General features: G+C 45.1%; 2 protein-coding genes across 2 annotated transcripts; both read right to left on the bottom strand.

Moving 5' to 3' along the window:
* Nucleotides 1–474: 474 nt before the first annotated feature.
* Nucleotides 475–21,666, bottom strand: CSUI_008024 (uncharacterized protein). Its single transcript, XM_068068163.1, has 3 exons — nt 12,543–21,666; nt 8,143–11,511; nt 475–7,304 (listed from the first exon to the last, which is right to left on the bottom strand). Exons 1-3 carry the CDS (start codon nt 19,365–19,367, stop codon nt 2,439–2,441), a joined length of 15,060 nt encoding a protein of 5,019 aa, XP_067919860.1. The 5' UTR covers nt 19,368–21,666; the 3' UTR covers nt 475–2,438.
* A 1,681-nt stretch (nt 21,667–23,347) lies between these two features.
* CSUI_008023 (uncharacterized protein) lies at nt 23,348–23,795 on the bottom strand. The gene has a single exon (XM_068068162.1). It carries the CDS (start codon nt 23,719–23,721, stop codon nt 23,596–23,598), a length of 126 nt encoding a protein of 41 aa, XP_067919859.1. The 5' UTR covers nt 23,722–23,795; the 3' UTR covers nt 23,348–23,595.
* Nucleotides 23,796–24,181: the final 386 nt, after the last annotated feature.

Here is a 24,181-nt window from a genome sequence, read left to right as displayed (position 1 = left end):
AATACCTCGGTAAAAAAATGCGTATTATCAAGCCACTGACGAGAACTGCACACAAACATCCATCCTGAGTTAACCGCTGAACGATCAAGAAGTCCTTCCGGGAAGACAGGGGGAAGCATGGGAAAGAGCTCTTCAAATAAACGGGTAAGAGACTTCCACGGCTGACTCCCGTTCATTTCCGTCTTCACTTAGTGATAAGTTCATTCATTTCTCCTTTTGCTACATGCAACTTCGAACCTGCTAGCTACATGTGTCTAGCGGGTGAACTAACTGTGTCTACATAGGTAACTAGATGGGTACCCATGGCTGGGCTCGGAAACAATCGAGTTCTCCCCCCGTCCACGTCTCTCTCTCCCAGCAGCCTAACACATTCCCACATTCACTCTGAAAGGAAAAGAATCCTATTCTACAGATATATGTATATATATATAGAGAGAGAGAGAGAGAGTACTGCTCTTTCAGGATCTGAGTCACGTCACCTGGCTAGCTCTTTCGCGACTCTATTTAGATCGCAGTCGTCTAGTAATACCCGAAAGAAGTCTTCTCAAACAATATCTTTTCGCCAGTGATGAACTTCAGGTAAAAGAACAAGGAAAGGAGACGCCTACGTAGCGTCAGCTAATGTTGTACGCTGCTCTGAAGAGAATCGAGCATGCGTTAAAGAAGAAATTCTCCCTTCATTGTTAGCTGATCTTTCTCTTCAACTCTTTTTCTTGATCCCAGTCACAGAATGTTAACACTTTGCGGAGAAGGAACGAACAAATGGCCATGCATCCAGCGGATGCAGTCCCGAACCCGTGCGCGCACGCACCCATGCATGCATGCACTGGAGAAAAACCGAGAAGAAGCATCAGCTTATCTATCAAAAGGTGTTCCCTCTTTACAAACAAAACGTAATCAGCAGTTGCAGCAAGGACTCGAAACAAGACTAATCGTTCACTGTAGACCTCAGCCCGATAAACAATTCTCTCCTCTTCTCTCCCCAATCCTTCAAAAATCTCTCTTTTCTCTATCAGCAAGGAGGAGTGGAAAGGATTCTGTAGGACCTTCTGTTCGAGATCCACTTCTTTGACTTCACGACATCACTTAGCTACCCTCTACAAGAAACAAGAAAAAGAGGGGTGGGCGGTATAGCATAAGCACGCCACCTGTCTAACAGCTCGCTAAAACTTCCTCGGCTCGACCTCCCCCTGTGTGTATCAATTGAAATCCTTATCTTCACCATCCTCTTCTAGTAACACCCTTTCTCTAAACTCCTGCATGCGAGTGCTCATACATAATAACATACGATCCTCATACCCCCTCTCTCGTATCTCGCATTCCACATCAGTGTATATCCACATATATGTATAGTGAAGGGATAGAGATACCTGCTTGGTTAGCGCATCGTGAGTCTTCAAAGAAAATACACCTAGCCTTTCGAGCTTCTCTCATATCTCGTCCCTCTTAAGTCAAATGCTGAAGTGCGTGGCTTAAGCTCTCCCTCTAAATTCTTCCTAGCAGGAGGAGTTCCTTCACATATGAGACTCTTGATGATCATGAAGTTGTAAGGTGATAGACTTCGTAATGATGGACTGACGGAAAAGCAATGGACTACTAAACGTCTCTCTTCTGTCTTTCTCTCTCTTGAAGACACGAGGAAAACACCACTGTATCATCACTGAAAAAAAGAAAGGAATAAAGATTGTCTTAAGACTCTTTTGATACTCTTACACCATCCATTGCGCCTTCACACACGCTACTCCTCGTAGGAGTGATAGGCAGGCTAAGTGGCGACACCCCCCTGTCTTGATAGAGTAGAACAGAGAGGGCGGCGTATTGGACACCTGTCCCACCTTTCCGAAATGAAGCTCCTATCGCATATGCAAGCAAACGAAAGACCTCACCACAACACATCTGGCTCCTTCATCATCATCATCATCATCCTCTTCTTCTGTGTCTCTTCCTCTTCCTCTCTTTCGCCCTCTCACCCCCCCCTCTCTCTCCTCTTAGACAGAAGGAAAAGCGAGAGATGGGGGGCTATTCGACACTCGATGTATCCATGTTTACATCATCGTCATCCTATCCTACCTGCGAACTCTTCACTGATCAACCAATCTGCCTATCTAGGAATCTGCTTAGCTCGGCCATGCATGAAAAAACAGAATTCCTCCCCTATTGCTGAATCGCCGTCTGCCCCCACCCCCTACTAGATACATATAGTCACCGCTGTACATGCAGCTTGAGCGTCTGACTGTCTAGTAGCGACGAGAGCTCAGTCAACGAACTTGACTGAGGTGTATTACATAAGACGGATTCACAAGAGAAAACTTGGTAAGATGATCATAAGTAGAACAGAAGAAAGAGACTGACGTGTGCTTCTAAGAAGAGGGAGAAACAGTCTTTTTGTGCTTTCACCTGTGGAAATAGTCTGAAAGAGCATTAGAGTTGTTCTATCCTCATGTTTCTCTTGTCATCTGAAGTTCTTCTTGCTGACCAAAGATACATCCCTCTGTTAGCCATGCAGTTAAAGGTGTTTGCTGGCATACAGGACAGTGATACGACAGAGAAAGAAGACGTCTCTGTTTCTTTTCATCATCCCCCTCTTTCTCGTCTTCCTTCTGCTTATGACGTTTTCTTTCTCTGGAACTTGGGTTCTCTTCTTTCATCTCATTCATTCTACTATCAGTTGTACGAAGTGATCGTTGCACACCTGAGCTACTACTCCTACTACCTCTACGACTCTCCTCTCCTGTAGTCCTTCCACCTCCAACGTCTTCATTACCATCCTTTTCCATTGCATTTCTTCTGCCTTCTTCTGGTTCTTCATTTCGTCCTCTCTCTTCTTCTTTTTCTTCTCCGAGCCTTCCTCGAGACCTTCTATCTCCATGACATCTGTCAGAAAGACTACCTGCTGGCTCTCCTCCTGCCTCTGTTAGCATAGAGAGATAAGCCGGGCTTTCTCCCTCTCTACGAGGAGTTACACTGTCCCTATGTCCTCGACCTCCCCCTGTTGATTCTATCGTTCCTTTCCAGATGCCAATGCGGCGGCTACTAAGAGGAGTTTTAACTCTATTGTATCGAGGAGAAGAACAAGAAATATGATGAGTGCTTGAAGTGAAATCTTGTTGAAAATGGTGACGAAAAGAAGTTGAGTAACTTTCCTCTTCTTCAGGTGCTATTGTCCTAGCTGCCAAGAGACATTCTCTATGAGCCGAATGTCCACAATAGAACGCGACAATAGCTGAAGGCGATCTACCGGGAGACCATCGAGAGGATAGCTGTCGAAAATGGAAATCACTTCTAAAGGGACTTCCTCTTTCATCTCGTAGATACGCCATTGATGAAGGACAAGAAGGAGTCATGCAAGAAGAGGAAGAAGAAGAAAAAATATTCTCTTTCATAGAAGAAAGACGATTTCTTTCAAGGAACATGACTTCCTTACAAGCACTACTGTTTCTCCTAGAAGAGGAAGAAGAAGAAGCATCGGATGTTAGACCAGAGGTATGACATTTCCAGTCAAGACGAGGACCTGGCTTGGAGTTGATAGCATGACCGCATATAACACAGTCCGTGAGAAGAAAAGAAAAGAACCTTTCAAGTGATGAATCTCCTTCATGTCTTCTCTTGTTACTCTTATAGTCATGATCACTCTGTAGATACACCTCAAGTGCCTTCATCCCTTCCACGTTATCTATGACTCGACTATCATAACTCCTCCTCTCATCTTCTCTCAACTGACCATTATCATCTCTCTCTCCTCTCCCACTTTCGCCACTTCCTTTCTTCTTCTTCTTCTCAAATACCCTCATCTCCTCACTTCCTTGAGTCTCTTCATTCATTCTCAGTCCTTCCCTATCTCCCCCTTCTCCAGCCATGCCTCCCATGTTCATCTCCTTCCCATAGTGATCAGAATGACTACCGACAGACTGATGAACCTCGGGCCTCGTCTCCCCTAAGCTGTTACTATTATTCCCAGGCGCGTTGCAATGACTACTCGCAACATCACCTGGAGCGCGACCACGAGGACCTCCTAGAAGACCTAAGGCAGAAGAAGAAGAAGTCTCGAGACCACCAGCCTGTTGATGACTACTCTCACGACTACTCGAAGCGCCTCCTCCTCCTCCTCCTGTTCCTGGATGAATCGATAGTAAAGAACGAAATATACTCTGGTGTTTTGATCGATGACGGCTGCTGCCTTCTCCGAGTCTTGCTCCTGTCTTTCCTTCACCTTCTCGTCCCCCGCTTGATCCTCTTGTATGAGTTGTCATACGCTCATCCACTCCTTCTCCTCCTGTTCCATCTAAAGAAGCTTCTGTTTCATTGTCTTGTACTTCTTCATGCTCTTGGAGTGTTCCTGTATAAGACGAAGACGCTGACGATGAGGATGAGACACTCGTAGAAAGAGAAGAAGGATTCGAATTGATAGGCCCACTTTGACGAGAAGGAGGAGGAGGAGTCGTCTTAGTGCTTTCGATAGACACCTCTGCATGGTTCTTTCGATGAGATGGCAATAGGAGATGAGACTTCTCTAGAGAAGATGAAGTCTTTTCAGATGAAGGAATAGAACCCTTCTGAAGAGATAAAAAGAGGCTCGAACTCCCATCTATGGTTGCTGATGAGGGAAGCGTATGATGTCTTGGATGTGAGGACGGAGAGGAGGTAGTCAAAGAAGAGGAAAGATCTCTTTCCTCTGTCTTCTTCAACATTCCTTGATTGTCATTCTTATTAAGTTTTGGAGAGACTCGAGTTAGAACAATATCTGTATTAGCTCTTTTCTTCTGAAATGTTGCTTGCTTCGTCTGTGAAAGCTTCATGAGAATTCTTTCCTCGAAATCGCTAGAGGCAAGAACTCGATATCCTTCAGTCGTTGGGAAGAGACTTGTCCCTCTCTTACCTGCTGAGAATCCTTGCTTCCCTTGTACACTTGTCTCTCTCATTTCTTTGTTCCCATCCACCATCCTCATCATGTCTCGTCTCTCACAACGACTACTACGTGGAGTCTCTCCTTCTTTTCTTACCTCTCCTTCACTGAAGATTCTTCGTCTTTCACGCTCTTCTTCTTTCATTTCTCTTTCGAGTTCTTCTATTCTCTTTCGTACAGCCTTAAGCAACCGTTGTGTCTTCTCTCTATCGTACTTCGATCTAGCATTCTCGAATGAAAGATACCTCACCTCTTCCCCCTCTCCTATTCCTCGACCATCCCCAGTAACATACATGGAATTCTTCTCTCCTGCTTTTCCCCTAGTCTCCCCTCTATTCATCATCATCATGAAGCTTCTCTTTCCTTCTTCTCCTTCCTCACCCGCTCTTCTCCTCCCTGTTGTATTCGATCCAGTCCAAGGAGACGTCGCATAATGCTGATTTTGATATAGAGATGCTCCTGTAAGAGAAGAAGAAGAAGAAGAGGCAGCACCCGGGCATATAGCAACGCCACGGCGTCTTCGAAGTAAGAGTTGATGGCCTAAGAGCTTTAGATCTTCTTCTAAGCAGGCGTTCGCGGCCGTCCAGAAATCTTCCTTTAGCTGTCGTTGTTTAAAGAGAGGAGATAGCCTTCTCTGGAGACGGGGAATCAGATGAATCGCATGCGATGGTAAAGACTTCAATAAGTGAAGAGGAGCCAATAAAGCAGCTACAGCTGCCGCTCCACCCCCTTCATCACTATGAGCAGTATTATGAGCTTTCTCTCCTACGGATCCTCGTCTTTCGCCTTCTCTTCTTCGTCTTCGTCTGCTTCTCACTTGACCTGTCTCTTCTTCTTCTTGTTGTGCTATCTTATCTTCTCTGGATGGAATCTGAGAAATAGCCCGAGGTTCAGTTGAGATGCTTGGAGGTGAAGATGAAGAAGACGATAAGAGGTCTTCTTGCTTCTCATGTGTAGATGATTTTGAGGGAGGTAAGAGCGAGTGAGACGAGGACTCTATTGTCGGAGTCGGCTGAACAGAAATAGATTTCTCTGATGTAAGACGAGCTTCTTCTTCTTCTAAGAAATCTGGTGAGCGTAAAGAAGTCTCTCTTTTCTTCTCATTGTCACCTCCTTTCCTGGGGGAGGTAGCAACCCTTCCTAGAGCATCAGCCTTTCTTCTTCTTTCATCCTCGGTCTTTGGATCTTCGCTCTCCGGATGATCTACTTCCTTCTCGCCTTTCTGTCGTTTTCCTTGTCCCTCAGATATATCCTCTTTATCATCATCTTGACCTTTATCTCCCTTTGCATCTTCTTCTTTCTCTTCCGTCTTCGTCTCTTTTGAGAGACCTTTCTTCTTCATTGTCTGTTCTTCTTCTCTCCACCCAGTCTCTCCACGCTGAGAAGAAGAATACACAGATGCGTGAGGAGATCGAGAGCTTTCGGGTTGGAAAGAAAAAGCGTCTCCTCCTATATCGCTGATTTGACACTTATCAGATGAAGAAGGTCTACGAGAACGAGATAAAGAAGAAGAAGCACCTGATAAATGATGGGAGTTCCTGTCAACATTGAAATTCTTGTGTCTATTCTCCTCGTGAGAAGATTGGAGACCTCTTTCTTTCTTCAACAAGAGCATAGGATGATCGTCGTGACGATGGTCTTCTCTCTTTTCATCTCTCTTTCCTTCATTTGTTGTGAGAAAGACGACGTCATCATCTGATTCCCACCAAGATCCTTCATTTCTCCGAATATAAGCCGACGAAGTTCCCTTGAGATGATCATCCAGCGAATCCATCATCTCGGTGATATAACAAGGACGCTGTACAACTATAGCAGAAACAAGAATCTTCCATACAGAAGGATCTGAGCTCTCCCAAGCTAATGAGACAGCTGCGGGGATGTCTGCTAGATCTTCAACTAAGATATGAAGAGCTTCAGAGAAACGCCCAAGACGTCCTAAAAGGAAAGCTTCACAATGGAGAAGAGCGGGAGGTAAAGATGACGAGAAAGGAAGCATGCAAGGTTGTTTTGATGAAGGATCAGTAAGAGTAGGAGAAGAAGAACAAAAGGGTGTCGGGATGAGTAGCCGATGATCGCCAGGAGATGAGGACAGGGAGAGCAAGGAAGACGCAGAAGAAGGAAGGGATTCAAGAGGGGGAAGAAGAGGAGGAGAAGAAGATTCTCCGTCATGAAGAGAATTGAGGATGTATGTATATAAAGCTGTTGTATAAGCAGATCTATCATGATCGTTGCCTTGGAGATAGGGAGAAGAATGACTGTTTGAAGAAGAAGAAAGATAGGCAGGCGCACCTCCTGACACGGTGCGAATCAGAGTCAAGACTTCATTACAGTCATATCCCCCGTCAGCCCGTTGAAGGAAAGACAAGAGAAGATGAGGAGCAAAACGAAGATACAGATAAACCTAGAATCGAAAAGAAGAAGGAAAGACAGAAGAGGAGAAAAAAGCGAAAACACCCATGCACAAAGAACAGGAAAGAAGAATACATAAAAGACGAGGTGGAGGAAGTGAGATGAAGAAGAAAATGATGAAAATAGGATGAGTGCCAATCACTCCATGAAAATCTATATACCGAGAGTGAAGAGACACAGAGAAGAGAGATGAGGCTGTCTATCGGCAAAAAAAGAAGAGCTATAGAAGAACCCTTGTTGCGAACCCCTTCAGTAAACATATCGTTATGCATAGATAGATGAATGAGAGAAACTCGATGAGAAGTGAGGAATCTTTCAGATATACAGAGAGAAGGCGCTTCGGTTGATGATGAAGAAGACGAAAGATAAGAAGGAGAACAAGAAAAGGGGCCTGTCTGTCGAGAGCGTGAAAGCTGATCTCTTCCTTTCTCGACTGGACAGACAGACAGACAGACCTCTTCACGGCTCCTTAGGTGAAAACAAAAGAGAAGAGAAGAAAAACAGCATTGTTAGTCCCATACCAGCCTTCTTACGCGCTCACTCCCCCTTATATCCGAATACAAAGCTAAAGAGGACTTCATGAAAGATGTACAGACAAACACTTGTACAGACCATAGTGACTGCATAGAGAGAGGTAGATGAATATAGATAGGCTGATAGATAGATAGATAGGTAGGTAGGTAGATAGGTGGATAGATAGATAGGTCGATGGGCAGGTAGATAGATAGGTAGATAGATAGATAGACGGATAGACAATCAATCACATAGGTAGGTAGAGAGATAAAAAGAGGGAGAGAGACAAAGAGTGACGGAGAGACGTGGAGACTGACCTGTAGGAAGTAGTAATCTTTGGTAGCCTGAGGGCATATATCGAAGATTTCTTTGAGATAGAGAAATAGATAGAGAGGTGCTGAAGCTGATGCTGTTCGCTTCAACGATTGGACGACTCGATGTACAGGGAAGAGAAAGTCGATTCGCGTGACAACATCTCCTTCATCTTCATTTCTCTCTCTCCCCCTCTGACTCGCTTCTCTGAAGCGGCTCTTCTCTACACCTTCAACATCTTTCATCCTCTTTCTTTCTCTATCATTGTTATGTCGCACATCGATTGCCTTCTTCTCTTCTTCTTCTTCCTTGTCTCTGTCCTGTGGTTCTTCTCTCCCTTCTCTCATGACGATACTCATCTCTTGCGCGGAGTCTTGTTCTTTTTCTCTCTTCGTCTTCTTCTTCCTATCAACTTCTTGACTGTCTCTGCCATCAAAGGAATCATAAGAAACCTTTCTTCCTTCTTCTTCTTCTTTAACGATCTTCTTCATGTCTGAGCTTTCTTCTATTTCCTCTTCTCCTCTCCTCTTCTCTCCTTTCTCTTCTCTCCCTGTTCTTGAGAGTTCCGTCCCGTCAACTGATTTTCTTTCTACTATCTCTTCTTCTTTTTCTAGCTTCCCCTCCTTCTCTCCTTTCACATAGTCATTTGTCTCCCTGAGGGTGTCTTCTTCTTCTTCTTCCTCTTCGTTTTCGTCTTCTTCCTGCTCTTCTACGGTTCGTTCTTGATCTCCCCTGACCCTCTCTTCTTCTCCATGTGATCTCTGGCGATGATTCGAAGGAGAGATGATATCATATTCATCTGTCCTTCTTATTCTCTCCCGTCGGTACGTAAGAATGTAGAGACCTTTCCTCACATCAATACGAAGGAGTTCTTCTGCTCGACTTGGTATAGCTTCAATGACATACTGCAGTTCCTTCATCTCAGCTTCATATTTCTCTTGCCGTTTCTCTTCTTCTCTCTTCTTCATATAAACAAGAGAAGCGCTTCCCTCTTGACAGATCTTCTCATCTTCCTGAGTTTTGCCGTCGTTGTCTTCTTGTCTATGTATTCTCGCATCAAAGCAAGAAGGAATCTGACACGGCCGAGAAGAGAGGTGATCCTCATTCTCGTCTATTTCCTTATTCTCCTCTCCTTCTCCCCCTAGGTCAGGTGTATGTACAGTAGAGCCTTGATGAAAGACCCGAGCACAACAGACCCGTAGGAAAGGAAAGACATGCGGAGACTGAAGAAGGAGAAGAAAATCAAAGGTCACTCGAAGGAGGAAGAGACGAGACGCTAGCTCAGCTGCACTTCGAAGTAAAAGCTTTCTAGCTTTCTTCGTCAGGACAACTCCACACGAACTCTGACGATGAGAAGGGCTATGATAGGAGAAGAAAGAAGATGGAGAAAGAGAAGAAGAGGAAGAGTTTGAGCAAAGTGAAGGTGAAGAGGAGAAGTCATGTTGATGCTGATGGACATGAGAGCAATAAGTCAGCGAGAGAACTCTCTCACAACACCCTGGGCAATAGACGGGGGAAGAAGCACATGGGAAGAAAAACCTCTCTCCCTTTCTCAAGTCTTTTCTAGATGAATCTTCACTATCCTTATTCCTGTTCGTCTGGATTCCCTCCTTGTTTAGAGTGAAAGGAAGACAGCCGAGATGACTCCTGGAAAGCTCACAGATCCCCCAGCACGGAAAACGGAGGTACTTTGCTATGAGACGACTTCGAGCGTATTGCACTTGAGAGCCCTTCATCTCCTCTTCCTTCTTCTTCTTCTTTCGATGGATCTTCTTGACCTCTTCATGAGACGAAGAAGAAGAAGACGAAGAGGCAGAAGACGCGGCGATGATACCCGTCTCATCAGGTGAAGGGTTATCCGCAAGAGAAGGAGAAGCAAATCTTCTCTGGGGACTTGAAGATTCAAGACAGGACTGACGACGAGGAGAAGAAGAGGAAGACGTCTCTTGCTTTTCTCCTGTCTCTTCTTCTTTTCCTTCTCCCGTAGCTATAGTACGCACATTCTCACGAGAGAGTCTAGATTCAAAGGAGTCTCTATTATGAGAAGGGGAAAAGCTCTGACGATCTTTGTTTTCTTCTTCCTCCCTCTCACTAGGAAATGAAGAAAATTCCCTACTTCTTCTTCTCCCCGATTGTCTCTTCTCCGTTGCATGAGAGATGACAGAGAAAATGAGCGAGAAGAGAGAAGGGTCTAAAGCACAACAAGAAGAAGGAATAGAGGTAATAGGAGAAGACAATGACAACGCAGAAGACGAGGAAGAAGAATCAGTCTTCTCTTTCATGCCAGTATATCTCATATCCTCCTTCTCTTGAGTATCATCTAAAACTTTTGACCGCATATAAGGCGACAGACTCGCAACTTCAATCGGATGGAGATGAAAGACAAACTGACGTAAACGATTGAGAAGACGGAAGGCGATCGATGCAGGCAAATGCCCCCACTGCCTAACAGCAAAACAGAAGGCTACTGCATTTTGGAGAGAAACGAAGAAAGAGTAAGAAGAAGAAGAAGAAAAGCGATGATGATTAAGAAGACTTGAAGAAGTAGAAGAGAGTCCTTCTCGTGGTGTTTCGTGCTTCTTCCTTTCTGGCTCCTTCGCCTCTTCGAATATCCCTTTAGAAGAAGAAAGAGAATGTGTCTCTATCTCAGGTGTATGAACTACTGAAGATAATCTCTTCTCCCTCTCAGTATGAGAACCTTGTGTCTCTTCTCCTCTTTGTTTCTCAGGAGATTTCTTCTTTTCTGAACTTTCCCGTTGTCGATCTTTTGTATCTTTCCACGCCATTAGCTTTGAAGAGAAAGAAGAAGATGAAGGACAGAAGGCTAAGAGAGTCAGAAACAACTCATAGACTCTTGGGGAGACACATGATGATGCTGTCTCCTGTGCATCTTCTTCTTTGTCTTCATCCCCTCTCTGACCAGGTGTAGATGTTTGTGCTAAGGCAGAAGATGAGAGAAGATGAGGAGAAGAAGAGGAATCGGTTAGTGAAGGTAAAGGAAAGAAGAAGAGAAGATAGGGCAAAGCTTTGAAAGAATGAAACATAAGGATAAGAGATACCCACCAGTTCGTATTTATAATAGAGACGTCTTCTCTCGACTTCCTTTCATACGCTTTTCTCTCCTTCTTCTCTTCTTTCTTCTTGTCTACATCATCTTGGAGTAGATGCTTGGAAAGCACTGGGACGAGAGAAGCTGCAACAAGCGGATGACCTTTAGACAGGAGGTTTGAGAGAATCGACGCATGGCACATATGTAAGAGGAAAGAAGGAGACACTCGACTTGCAGTCTGAAGAAACTCAACTAATCGCCCTGGAGAATCACACGCTCTTGATAAAAGAGAGAGCGCTTGATCTTCATCATCGCGTGGCCGTATCTACATTCACACAAAGACATTACAAACAGAAAGAAAGAAAGAAAGAAGAAAGGAAGAAAAGATTGAAAGAACATACCTACTTACAACAACGGCAAACACAGTATAAAGACAGAATGAGAGAGGCAGACAGATAAATGGATGGATAGATATTCTTACTTTCCTCTCTCTCGGACATCGATGTCACTCGTGCACCGTTCATACAAGATTCATCTTTCAGTCCAATCTACATATAGAGAGAGAAGAAAGAGAGAGATATAGATAAAGCAGATAGTTGGAGTAGGCAAAACGATACATCTAACTATACTTTGTGTCTGTTTCATCTGCTGCCGGAAAAACTAGGATAGGAATCACAGGGAGGAGGAGAAGAAAAGAGAGAAGAAGAAAAAGAGGCTATAGGCAGAAGATGAACTGCAGCCACTCTAGACGCAGACACAGAAGTGAAGGAAAATGTCACGTAGCAGCACTTTGTCTTTCTTCTTCTTCTCTCTTCTCAAGAAAAGGAATGAATGAACTATATCTAGACCGAGAAAAGAGAACTTGCGTACAGTTAGATATTTCTCCCCTTGTTAGAGACACTTCTCACTGGGAATGAATCACGTACATACAGGAGAAGTGAAGATCAAAAGCATTCAGATTTCTCTATCTCTCTTTCTCTCTCCTGCTCGGGCGAAAGCACCTTGTTGAAAGGACAGTCATAGACATAAAGAGTCATGCACTGACGACTACATGCGCGTGAGAGATGTATATACACTTGGAGAGAAGAAAACAGATCTCCTGATTGATACAGCGACAAGTCGAAAAGCACAGACTAGTGAAGTTCTATGAGAGAATACGTACAGCTACGGAAAATGTACACCTAGACAAGGTTACATCTACATATATATATATCTATAAATCCACATACATAGATGACTGCAGGAGACTCCTAAGAAATGACTTCTGTGAACCGGATGTAAGGAGAAGGAGGTGACATGGATGTGGAAGACAGAAGCTCTTTCCTTCTTGTTCTTCTGTATTCATCTCTTGCTTACCAGCCAGAAGAGACTTTCTCTCGTGAGTAATCCTCCTACTCCTTTTGCTTCTAGATTCCAAGGAAGGAAACTGGATACACACACCTTCTCTTCTTCTTCTTCTTTTATCTTCTGCTCTTCTCCTCCTCTTTCTTGCACAAAAGGATTTTCTCCCTTCACTTGACTATGAGAAGAAGAATGTTCTCTGGTAGAGTTCAGAAGAAAAGCGGTCTTCTTACTGGGGTCGTTGTGGTTGAAAGATGAAAGAGATGCATGACTGATCGAGGAAGACGGTCCTAGCTTCTGAGAGATGGGGAACTTGTTCTCATCATATGCAGGAGGCGATGAGAGCCTTAGTTTCTCTTCGCTTTTTATCTCTCCATCTCTTCCTATTAAGAAAACATCTAAAACCGAAGATGAAGAAGAAGATAAAGAAGGAGACAGAGATAAAGCCGCGAGAAGAAGTGGTCCCTTCGTCTTCTTGCCATCTGTATGATGATCCATGGACTCTCCTCCTCGTCGCCTTTCTTGCTGCTGTTGCTTTTCTTTCTTTTCCCTGGACTTCTCCGCCGCATCATCTCCATCCTGTAAGAGACACGCCGCATGCTTTACCTTGAAAACGAGAATCCCGCTAAGAGGAGAGAGAGGTGGAGATCCACTGAAAAAGTCAAGAGAGAAGATGACCTCTGCATATTTCAATGAAGATGCCGACTTCTTTGTCTGTGAAGACGATGTTAAGAGAGAGGATCTATTTGCGATTCCTTCATATCGACCAGTCCCCGCTTGGCTTGTCCCACCACCGACTGCATGCAACAGTTGGCCTGAAGAAAGATGAAGCTCCTGGTTGCCTTGATGAGAAGGCGGTTTCTGATGCTGATAGGGCCATAGCGAGGCCTCTCTCTGCATCCCTTCGTTTTTCTTTCCACTTGAAGAAAGGTCTCTATGATGGATATGAGACTGAGACAGATGAAGAGAAGAGGAGGGATGAGAAGGACGCAGTGTATCACTCTCTCTTCCCGGAATCCGTGTCCTTGATGCCTGTTGGTTCGAAGAGAGACTTCCTTGAAGCTGCTGAGCTCCTGGACTAGCTAAAGAAGAAGATAATGTATGAGGATGAAGATCGCTATCGACAACCCCTAAGAGATCTTTACTGCGAATACATACAATTCTTATCAGATGTCTCCAGCAGATACACAACACATCATCTGCGGCCCACTCCAACTGACATTTCTCACCCCTAGTCGCCGAAGACGAAGAAGAAGAAGAGGAAGAGAGAGAAGGAGATGTATTCGGTATAAAGGAGACTTTCTGTTGTGTGTCGACATCTAAGATCTTCACACCGAGTTGATTAGACCAAGCGAGAAGAGAGTTTCTCCACGAGATACATGTGATGGCTCCTTCGCCTGAATGGATTAAGTGATTAGATGTGTAGAAATATCCATGACGATGAAGGATTAAACGGCCATCCAGACTTCCAAAGATAAGACACTGAGGTTGATGTACATGCTGTTGAGGATATGAAGAAGAACAAGAAAAATGAGAAGGATGGATCATAGGAGAAGAAGAAGAAGTGGACGTCCCAACCGTAGGAGTAGGTCGATAGAGATACTCTTCCCCTTGTTCATGTGTCTTTCGTGGTGTTCTACGGCTGCTACGGCTATTATTACTGAGACTATCGGGAGCGTCTCTGCCTTCTTCTTTTCGTGTTGTAAATGTTGAGAGATCTTCATCATGATGGATACTAGATCTAACAGATACACCATCTTCTTTTCTCTCATGCACCTGACTGCCCCTGAAAAGATCGGGCTTTCTTCTCTCTTCATTTCCTTCTTCGGATCTTCTCTCTTCTCTCATTCCTTCTCCCTCTTGCTCTAATCCTATGTCTCGGCGTTGTTGCTGACTGAGGTGAGAAGAAAGAGGTGGACGGCGACAAGAAGATGAAGAAGAGGAGACAGGAGAATTCTGAAACCAAAGAGGAAGATGTTTTGGAAGAGGATTTGAAGAACGAACAAGAAGAGAGGGACTATGAAGACTTGGAGACAGGAGAAGATGTATCGTCTGAGGTTGAGGTGTACATACATAGAAACAAGGATCAATAGCTATAGAAAAAAGAGGCTGAGGAAAGACAACAGACCATAAGGGAGGAATGGAGAGAAGATCTTGGAGTTGATCTTGTGAAGTGTCTCTCTTCCTGAATCGTCTCTTCTTCTCACATCCTTCTCTTCTGCCTTCGGTACTCCTCCTCGACCTTTCTTCTTCTACACCTTCTTCACTCGTATCCCGCATTCTCGCTAGAGTATCTCCATCATCTTCTTCATCGTCGTCACTATGAGATAAGACTGTGAAACAATCTCGAAGAAAAGACCCTCCGTCACCTCTCTTCTTCTCCATCCAACGTGCTTTATCATGATCGCCTGCGTCCATGCCATACACATAAGACGACGACGTGTCGCTTCTTCTCTCCGGCACATATGAGCTAGAAAACTCGTTTCTCACATACACGTCTCCTTCGTCTCCATCTTCTCTTTCTCCCTCTCTTCTTCCTTCTCCCCCCTCACAGTTCTTCTCACGGCCGTTGAACTTCCTGATAGAACTACTACTATTACTACTCCCGTCGCTCTTACTAGGGAGGCCTTGACTGGATCTCCTCCTCCCTGAGACAGGCTTGATACCTACGCTCACAGCCGCCGGCGAGGCAGATGTCGTCCCTAAGAGATTTGAAGTGAAGTACGTCGCTGTCGTTGCTGAATAAGTCGCAGACCGTTTGAAAGGACGACGGGATGAGGACGAAGAGGCAGAAGAATTACAGGATGCCGACGACGAAGAAGACGAAGAAGATGAGATATGAGAAGAATCTTTAGACATGTCACTATGTTCATTACTGTGTACAGCCTCCCCTTTTCTCTCTTTCCTTCCTTCTTTTTCTCCTGCTCTTCTTCTTCGACTTCCTTTACTTCCCTCACTACTGGAGCTATGCTCGTTCTCACTACTAGCTCGACAATCGACTCTGTTACCTTTCCTCATGTGCTCATGAGTGAAGAGAATCGACGGAGAAGATCGATATGAATGCAGCCCATGCGGCGGCGCTCCTGAGGATTCTCGACACCCTGGGGTACACGAAGAAGGTGTAGATCGAGATGAAGGTACCGATGCCTTCTCTCCTATGTCACGAGGATACGTACAAGAAGAAGAAGAAGACGAAGAATAAAGAAAGGAAGGATCGTTCGGGTTAGCACTGTCAGGAGGGGAGTTCGAAGAAGATGCTAAGACTCGTGACTTTGATGAAGGGAGTTTTCTTGCTGTAAGAACGAGAATAAAAGGAATTTGATGTACCAAAACACGTCCATCGATGGCACATGAGGCGACGTGGTACCCTGCTTTATCAGAAGAAATACAGGAGATCTCATCTGTATGACCTCGAAGGTGTAAAGGAGGAAACGAAGGAGACGAACAAGAAGAGAAAGAAGAAGAAGAAAAACACGAGGAAGGTGAAGAAATGAAAGGATGTCTTTCACGGTCGGCATCCTCACTCTCTGTTTCCTCATCACTGTCCTCTACGCCATTGCTGGGGCAACACGAAGAAGAAGAAGAAAAGATCGATCTACCGGGAGAGACTCGAGAGGGTGATTGTGAAGTACCTGTATTGATACCGTGATCGTCTGAAGTTGCATGTACACTAGGATGACCGCTCGTCACGCAGGTCTCGTTCTCGTTGACTCTCGTTCCCCTCACATGTCTCCTTCTGCCTATGCTTGAGAATGGGAGCGACCTCTTGTTAATGAGACGCGAGCAATCAAAAAGGAGAAGACTACCTTCTGCTGATCCTAGGACAGCTCGATACCCGGAGAGATTCTCCTTTTCAGCTCGAAGATGATCAGAGCCCTCTCCCGCGTATAGACCACTGGGAGAAGGAATAAACGCGCATGCAGAGATTCTTAGAGATCTACCAGAGTCTAGAGAAAGAGGACTACTTAACTTTTCGTCACGGGGAAGGTCTGAAATCTTCTTGTTGTCATCCATGGAACTTTCTTCTCCTTTCTTCTCTTCCATTCCTACCTTCTTAACATTGCTGTCTTCCTTCTGTCGATCACATGAAGAATCATCTGTCTCACTGGTAAGCAGAGCTCCTCTCATGCAGGCTAGACTTCCTTCATCTTCTTTGCTTCCTCCATCACCTCCACTCTCTCGATTCATCTCTCCTCTCATTTGATGTCTCTCCTTGTTTTCTTCTCTCAGACCATCGTCCGTCACAACAAGTTCACGCCCTTCTCCTTTACTAGCGAGAAACAGAGCTCTCTGAGAAGAACGAGCAGAAGATGAAGACGATAACGAAGGTGACGGGGAAGAAGAGGAAACTTCTTTTCCTTCCCCCCTGGGAGAAGTATTGTGGCCTTTGTTGAGAGAATCTCCTGTTGTTCTTCTATTCTGAAGCTCGCCATCCCTCCGCTGACAGGTGAAATCTCCTTCCTCTGAAGAAATCTTAGATGAAGAGACTGTGGGATCGACGCCAACCCGACCTTGGCCTTCGTCCTCTCTAACAGATGGCGACGATAGAGACGAGGTGGCTGAGGATTTGTCGATGGTCTTAAGATGGAGAAGATGATGCTTCTCTCTTTGAAGACGTCTATCAAGAAGCCGGAGAGTTCGGAGAATATGGAGAGAAGGAGCCTGCGCCTGAAAAGTAGGAAAGAACTCATGGGAAGATGAAGAAGACGAAGAGACTTCAGCAGGAGAAGAAGAAGAAGAGATCTCCGAATTAGGATGAAGAGAAGGATTTACAGTGGAGTCATGAAGAGCAGAGTTGATGAGAGAATAAGAAGTGGAAAACGAAGGAGAGGGAGAGGAATCCCACAGGTGAGAAAGAAAGGTAGAAAGGCGAGTCGGGTTGTCAACCTTAAGATCTTCTTCATTAGGAAAGAAAAGAGGAGAAAAAGTGAGAGAAGGAGCTGTCCTAGAAGACAAAGAATCACGACGATCTTGCCTTCCGTTCATCTGATGGAAGAAAGGAGAAAACGGATATGACGACGAGAAAGAAGAAAGAGAAGAAGTATAGGAGTCAAGGAAACCATCGATATCGTCTTCTTCTTCTTCCTCTTCATCGTCTTCTTCATTGCCTCCTTCTTCCTCTTCTTCTTCTCTGCTGTTTTCATGGTCCGATTCATCGTCGTCACCATCATGACTATGTTCGTTTTCTTCTTCTTCCCGGGGCGATGAGAAGGACTTCACTTTCTGTTCTTTTCCTCCTTCTTCTTCATTTCTCTCCTCTATCATGGAGTTGTTCTTCTCCTTCTCTGCCCCTTCCTGTTGTGGAGCTTCACGGCGTTGGCTAACAGCAGGACCAGCAGCAAGAGCGTCATCGACATCACATCGATGCTCGTCGATGGACTCTCTTGGATCAGTCTGATGAGTAGTATCCCTCCGTATCTGCTCTCTAGAGCTACTGGCAGCTTCCTCCTCCGTCATCGTCGTCTTCTTCCTTTCTTCTTCATCGTGTTCTTCCTCTGCTTTCTCATCCAAACTTCTCGTGTTGTCCTCTCTGGTAGCGTCACGCCCCTGGGAAGGAGAGAATCGATTGTCGAAATCAGAATCATCCGCGTTAACAAGCAATGGTTCTCTTACCTCACCCTCCTCATCGTCACCTTTCTTTTCTTGACTCTCTACTCCAGTCGCTTCTTCTCCTTTCTCTCTCAGCTCGTCTTCTTCCTCCACCACGATCCCTTCCTCACTCTCTTCTTCTCTCTTTTTCTCTCTCTTTTCTTCTTCTTCTTCTTCTCTTCCTTTCTCCATCTGCATCTCCCAATCAGCTAGCACCCACCCACATTCCTCTTCCTTACCGCCATCATCATCTTTCTTGGAGCTCTCTATCTCCCTCATAGCTGCATTCTCCCCTCTCTTCTCATCTTCTATCATGACGACATCTCCTTTCTCTTCTTCGTCCGCTTTTCCTTCTTCACCTCCTACTACTACCACCTGTTCTTTCTTCTGCTCCTCTCTTCTTTCTTCTTCTTCCTCTTTCCTGATTGAACCTAGCAAGCCTTCGTCTTTGACAACAACTGCCATCTGCCCCCTGTCCTCCCCTCCATCATTCTCACCAGGACCTTCTTTTCTCTCCTCAACTACCGGAGAGAAAGAGGACTCTTTCTCACATCCTCCCGATCTGTGATCTTCTTCGTGAGACGAAGGAGACATCTCTTCCCTTTCCCTTCCTTTGTCTCCGGCCACACCATCCTGAAGATGACAGGAGCTCGACAATCCGCCTTCAGAAGAACCTTCATCTCGATCCAAAGAGACACCATCATGATGCTGACCTTCAGAAAGAGAAGAAGAAACCGGCGAAGAGGAGATTACGGCAGGAAGAGCAGACGGTATCGATTCAGTATCCGTCATTTCGTTGACGGCTCGAGACATTTCCTTTACTTCCTCTCTTCTCATAAGGGGGGTTACCCTCATCAAGTTCTTTTCAGAAAGATTTATAGCAGTCTCCTCCTTTCCTTGTTCACAGCTCGATTGATGATAGACAGGAGCAACATCCTCCATCTTCTCATTCTTCTTCTCCTCTTCTTTTCGACTTTCTTCCATATGACTCGACACTCTCTCGTTCTCTTCTTCTTCATCATGACTCTTAGAGAAACACCGATCATGGCTGGCACCGAGGTCTCTTCTACATATCTTCTCTTCGCCTGTCTCCTTCCTCTCACCCTCCTCAACCTTCTTTTTCTCATCTACCTCTCTAGTCCTCTCCTCATCCTTCTCTCTCTGCGCCGCCGATTCATCATCGTCACCGCCTGCTGCTACGACTACGAAGTCTGAGGAACTCCATGGTGGTGTCCTAGACTCTTCTTCCATCTGTTGCTGTACAAACCTTTCCTTCTTCGAAGAGGAAGAACAACTTGCTTCTTATTCTTCTCTTGCTGTACTACTCAGAGACACCTTGCCGACTGAAAAGATCCCTCTCTATACACTTGAGATGATAAGAAGAACGAAAGAAGAGACTTCTATTGACTTCCATACTCTTCAACAGGGAGATCGGAGGACAGAAGAGAGAATCCGTATACGTGAAAGAAAGAAAGGGAGAGAGAAGGACGTCGTCTTCTTCTATCTTCTTGGCCTGTAGAGTGTGTTTATTCCTTCATAGAGAGACCCCCTGAGAAGAGAGTAAATCGAGAAAGGATGATGCCGATGTGATCTGTCTGTCTTCCTCAGTACCCCTCCGCTTCATGCACTGCTGCTGTTCTTTGTTCTATGAATGATCCACCAAGAAATCCCTCTCTTCCTCCCATCATCTCACTAGGACAGAGCCTCTCTTTAACACAGAGAAGGCGAAAGTTGTCGAAGCTATAAAGATATCGTCTACAAAGAACAAATGTAGCTACGGACTGTTCTGAAATTATGTGCCTATGGAGACACGAAGTAGATAGAGATATACAGGTAGGTGAAGATAGATACAGATGGCGACAGACCAGTCGCCTGAAACCTCTCTATCTATCTACGAACATTCGCCCCTACCAACAGACCTAAACATGAATGTTCATTTGGTCTTTATACGAGAGGAGCCTTAGAGCGAGAGAGAGAGAGACACATGCCGTAATTTATAGAAAGGCCGATGAAACAGGAGAGAAAGAAAGCTCCGACTTGGATGACAGGTATCTTCGTAACAACACCTTGAGAGATATCTTGTATCATTTGCTCAATTGGAGAAAACGAAGACGGAAGGGAACGAGAAACACCCTTTCCTGGAACTGAGTTCTATGTCACCTTCTTCTCTTTAAACTCTCCAGTAGACCATCCCTGTCGAAAGCTTCACCATGTATTTACTAGCTTCTTCTTTACTTCCCTCTCTCTGTTTGAAAAGGCAGGGCCTTCATCGAGCTTCTTAACTGTCTCTCTACATCCACTCCGTAGAAGAAGGCAGAAAAGAAAGGAGGCGAGAGGAAAAGAAAAGCACGGAGGAGGGTTGATTCTTCTTCTACATACACTACGGAACGGTCTCTCGGTTTCTTCAATTACGTAGCCTACTGACTAGTGTTGATGTCTCCGTCGCCAGAAAAAGACTTTTGTTTTCTTTCATGTTAAAGAAACCTATCGCGTCATACGCAGTAGAGACTTTCTCCCCCAAGATTCATCATTGTTATCTCCTCCTGCGGCCTACGGGCTACAGAACTTCAATCGGAGAGGAGACAGCGAGCAGCGATGAGATAGAAGAGAAAAGGGGGTCTGTGAGGAGAAACAGTTGATGGGTAGACGCTTAGAGATTCCCACGATGTGACGGTGAAGACAGACGACCTCACAAGAAAGGAGAGTTAGAACGTGGAAGTCACACTCGGGAGCCCTCTACCCTTTCAGGAGAAAGTAGAGGCAAACCGGAAAGACCCGCACAGAGGGCAGCCGGACGGGAAGGAAACAAAAGTAACCAAGACTGAAGAAAGAAAGAGACAAAGAACGTGTATTAGTCATGACGGAAGAGAAAAGGAACGAGAAAGAGACGGAAGCCCGGGGTGTAGATGGAGATATGACATGAAGAGAGAACACAGCAGGTCTGACTTGTCAAAAAGAAAATGTCTGGGACTGGAGACAGATGACGGAACGAGCGAAAGCAGAGAAAACTCCGGGGAGCCTAAAGAGAGGAGGGTTAGTGTAAGAAGAGAACTTAATAAAAGGGTAATGCGAAGATACCGCCAACAGACAATTACGAGAAGTCCAGTGATGACTATTCAAGGTGTACATACACCTCAAGGTATGTTGTTACTTGACGGGACAGAGGTAAAGTACTACAAAGACTTGGAGAATTTCTTCAAGACAACTCCAGTTCTAACTTTCTCTCTTTTGAGCCGCTACTCGGCTGAAAAGGGAATGAATGTTGAAGTTAAACTCTCAAGAAAGAAAGAAAACAAAAGAAAACCTTCTCCCGGAGACGAAAAGACTGCCGAGACTTGAAACCGTAGCATGTCCCAACAAGACTGAATGACCTCGTCCTTGGGTGAGTGTAAGAGAAAACAGGCGCAGTAGCCAAAAAGGGAGAAAAGCTTCTCGAGAGGAAAAACCGGAGTAGAATGGTCGAAGAAATGTCGAGGGAAAAAAGAGAATAGACGGTGCTTACTTCAAAACGAAGCAACTGACCGTGTAAATAGCTGCTTGCTTGACTAACGTGTGAAAAGGATGGCGATGATTACGACGAGACGGGGGAAGAAGGTCCTCCTCCTCCTCGTGAATCTAACCGCTAGGAGCACTACCAGAGGCCGTGTATGAAGGTACGGGAGAGAGACAGCGAGATCGAGCGAGGGACAGGAGAAGGACTGGCAAAGAATCTGACAGTTTGCGAAGACATTTCATCTAGCCAGACGCAGAACTGAAAGAAACGCTTCCCCCCTCAAGATAAAGGGATCTCTATACGATCTCTACTGAACCCGTCGGTTGTTTTGAATTTCTCCTCCCGTCTTTCTGCAAGGACGGGTGAGTCGTCCGTGACTAATACTATCCAACTGAATCTAGCAGCAATGAAGTCTCAGTTTTTGTATGTAACGAGCTGCTTCTTCTGGGTCTTCGAACGTTTTTCTTTTTCGGGGAGGGAGGAGAGGCGTCACTACGTAAACAGATGGGCCACTAAGGAGACGGCTATCCTCGTAGGCTCGTGCAGCTAGTGTGCTGCCGTATACCTTACCCTCGGAAGCAGAAGTAAGAGTTGAGATTGTGCTGTTCATAAAGAATGAGATTCTATAAGTGGGCTATGATGTCTATACGCATGTGTAGACGAGCACATAGACATACAGGTTAGCTCGGTGAAAAGTCAAATAGACTCAGACATGCTGCCTTCCGTGCGGCTCCGGAGCTTCCTGGCAACTGCCTGCACTTTACTGGGAGAGAATGTTTGTGTGTACCTATTCATTCACCCAGCTTCAAGGGAAGATACTTACGATTGATGAATCCTCCTTGCATTTCCATTTCAAAAGGAAAGAACTTTACATGAGAGATCTCCGACCTACTTCACCAAATTGGCTTTGAAGCGAAGGGTGGAGGCATTCAACTGATGCTGTTCTTATCGCCGGTTGGCAGCGTCCTTTTGATATATGTATCTTAGCGTCTATTTCGGTATTAGTCTAGTCCCTCACGCCTCGGGGAGTCTGATGAATTTCTTTTTCATTAGAACAGGCCCGGGGTTGTTATCGGAGAAGAGGAAGTTGCTGAGAGGTGTGTGGATCTGTTGGTAAGACACAGTCTTTCTAAGATAGAACATCTATCTATTTCATAGGATAAGGGAGTGCTTTCTTCGAGAGACGTTCTCTTCTTAGAGTTGTGCTATGGAGGGGAGAATTTCTATAAGAGAGCACCGATTCTAATGACGACTGTTTGAGGGGGTTAGTGTAAAACACAAGCTTTCTCAGAACAGAAAGTTGGACGCAGGAGGGACATTAAATACGTTCTCTGTTTTCTCGAGAAGCGACTGTGAGCCCTCTATACTTCATCTTCTTTTGTGTACTTTGAAACAAGGCTTCTTCCGTGTACATACAGATACGTATGCATTGTCCACTTCACCACCTTACTTGAGCCGGGTGTCTCTCTTCCATATCTATTTATATTGTATAGATATATAGATGCCGATAGACTCCTATCTTTTGCTTGTTGCTGGCTGCCAGTAGTCTACACAGGCGTGTCGTCCTCAGGGGCATGAGTTTTCTTGGGCATTCCCTCTTTACCAAGCATCAGTGTAGACTAAGTAACTGAAGGAGATAGACCTGTCTTTTTATGTGATCGACCTTTCGTTTTCTAACGTTGATGAAGGCACTGAAAGACATTCACAAACGGGAGAAAGGACCACTGGATCTTCCTCACACGAAATAAAACAAGAGAACGTTCCCCAAGCCATCCACATTCAGATATTAGTCTATCTGTCTTGTAATCTACTCTCAGGCAACAACATGAACTCTAAAGATGTAAAACTACACTGACTGCCTTTCAGAGGACGACAGTCAGCCAGTATCTTTGGAGACTAGCGAAGAGGGGGGGCGAAGCAAAGGCAAGATGCTGTCTTGAGACTGGAACCTTTCTTTCTTATCTCCTTCTTTCTCTGCTTTCTTTCTTAACTCTTTCTGTCCTTCCGTCTTTTCTGACCTCCCTTCTTTTGAGTCTTTCGGCAAGAGGCCCCCGTGAGAAAAGAGGAACCGATGATAGCTAACGCCACTACTTCCACTACTACTATCTTCATGTGTGTTCCTTTATACACACGGCTACTATTGCCTTCATTTTAAGCTCTACATCCAGAGGAAAGAACCAAACTATCGACCCAACCTCGATTCAACTCGGCTTTTCTTCTCTCTTCTACTATTTTGCCTGTCGACCTTGGTGTCTGTTTGGTCGCCCTGCTTTTTCTTTCTCTTTCTCTCTCTGTCTGTCTCTTCTTCTTTCAATCTGAGCAGGTACTTCTGCTCTACGAATCCCCGAGAGAGAGAGCTCTTTTCCAGGGACATCCGTAGCTATAGAACTTCTTGGGTGAGGAAAGAAGAAAGTAACTGAAAGAGATAGAGGCATTAACAGAGAACGAAAGAAACATGTCATCATATCATCCTCATTATCAATGTCTTCCAACGCATACAGCAACAGAAATTTGAAAAGTCTTTCACACTCAAGACAAAAATCAACAAGATACATTCTCGTCGTTCCCCCCC

This window comes from Cystoisospora suis (assembly GCF_002600585.1).
Source record: "Cystoisospora suis strain Wien I chromosome Unknown contig_4382, whole genome shotgun sequence".
NCBI lineage: Eukaryota > Apicomplexa > Conoidasida > Eucoccidiorida > Sarcocystidae > Cystoisospora > Cystoisospora suis.
Note: the sequence above shows the minus strand (reverse complement) of the source record. Positions and strands in the feature narration are given on the sequence as shown.

Coding starts and splice junctions, on each gene's coding strand:
- CSUI_008023 (XM_068068162.1), bottom strand. CDS start 23,721: ATGAAGATAGTAGTAGTGGAAGTAGTGGCGTTAGCTATCATCGGTTCC.
- CSUI_008024 (XM_068068163.1), bottom strand. CDS start 19,367: ATGGAAGAAGAGTCTAGGACACCACCATGGAGTTCCTCAGACTTCGTA. Junction 11,512..12,542: donor GAGAAAGTCTCTTCTGGCTG/GTAAGCAAGAGA, acceptor GTGTGAATGTAG/ATACGGCCACGCGATGATGA. Junction 7,305..8,142: donor AAGATTACTACTTCCTACAG/GTCAGTCTCCAC, acceptor TTTCGATTCTAG/GTTTATCTGTATCTTCGTTT.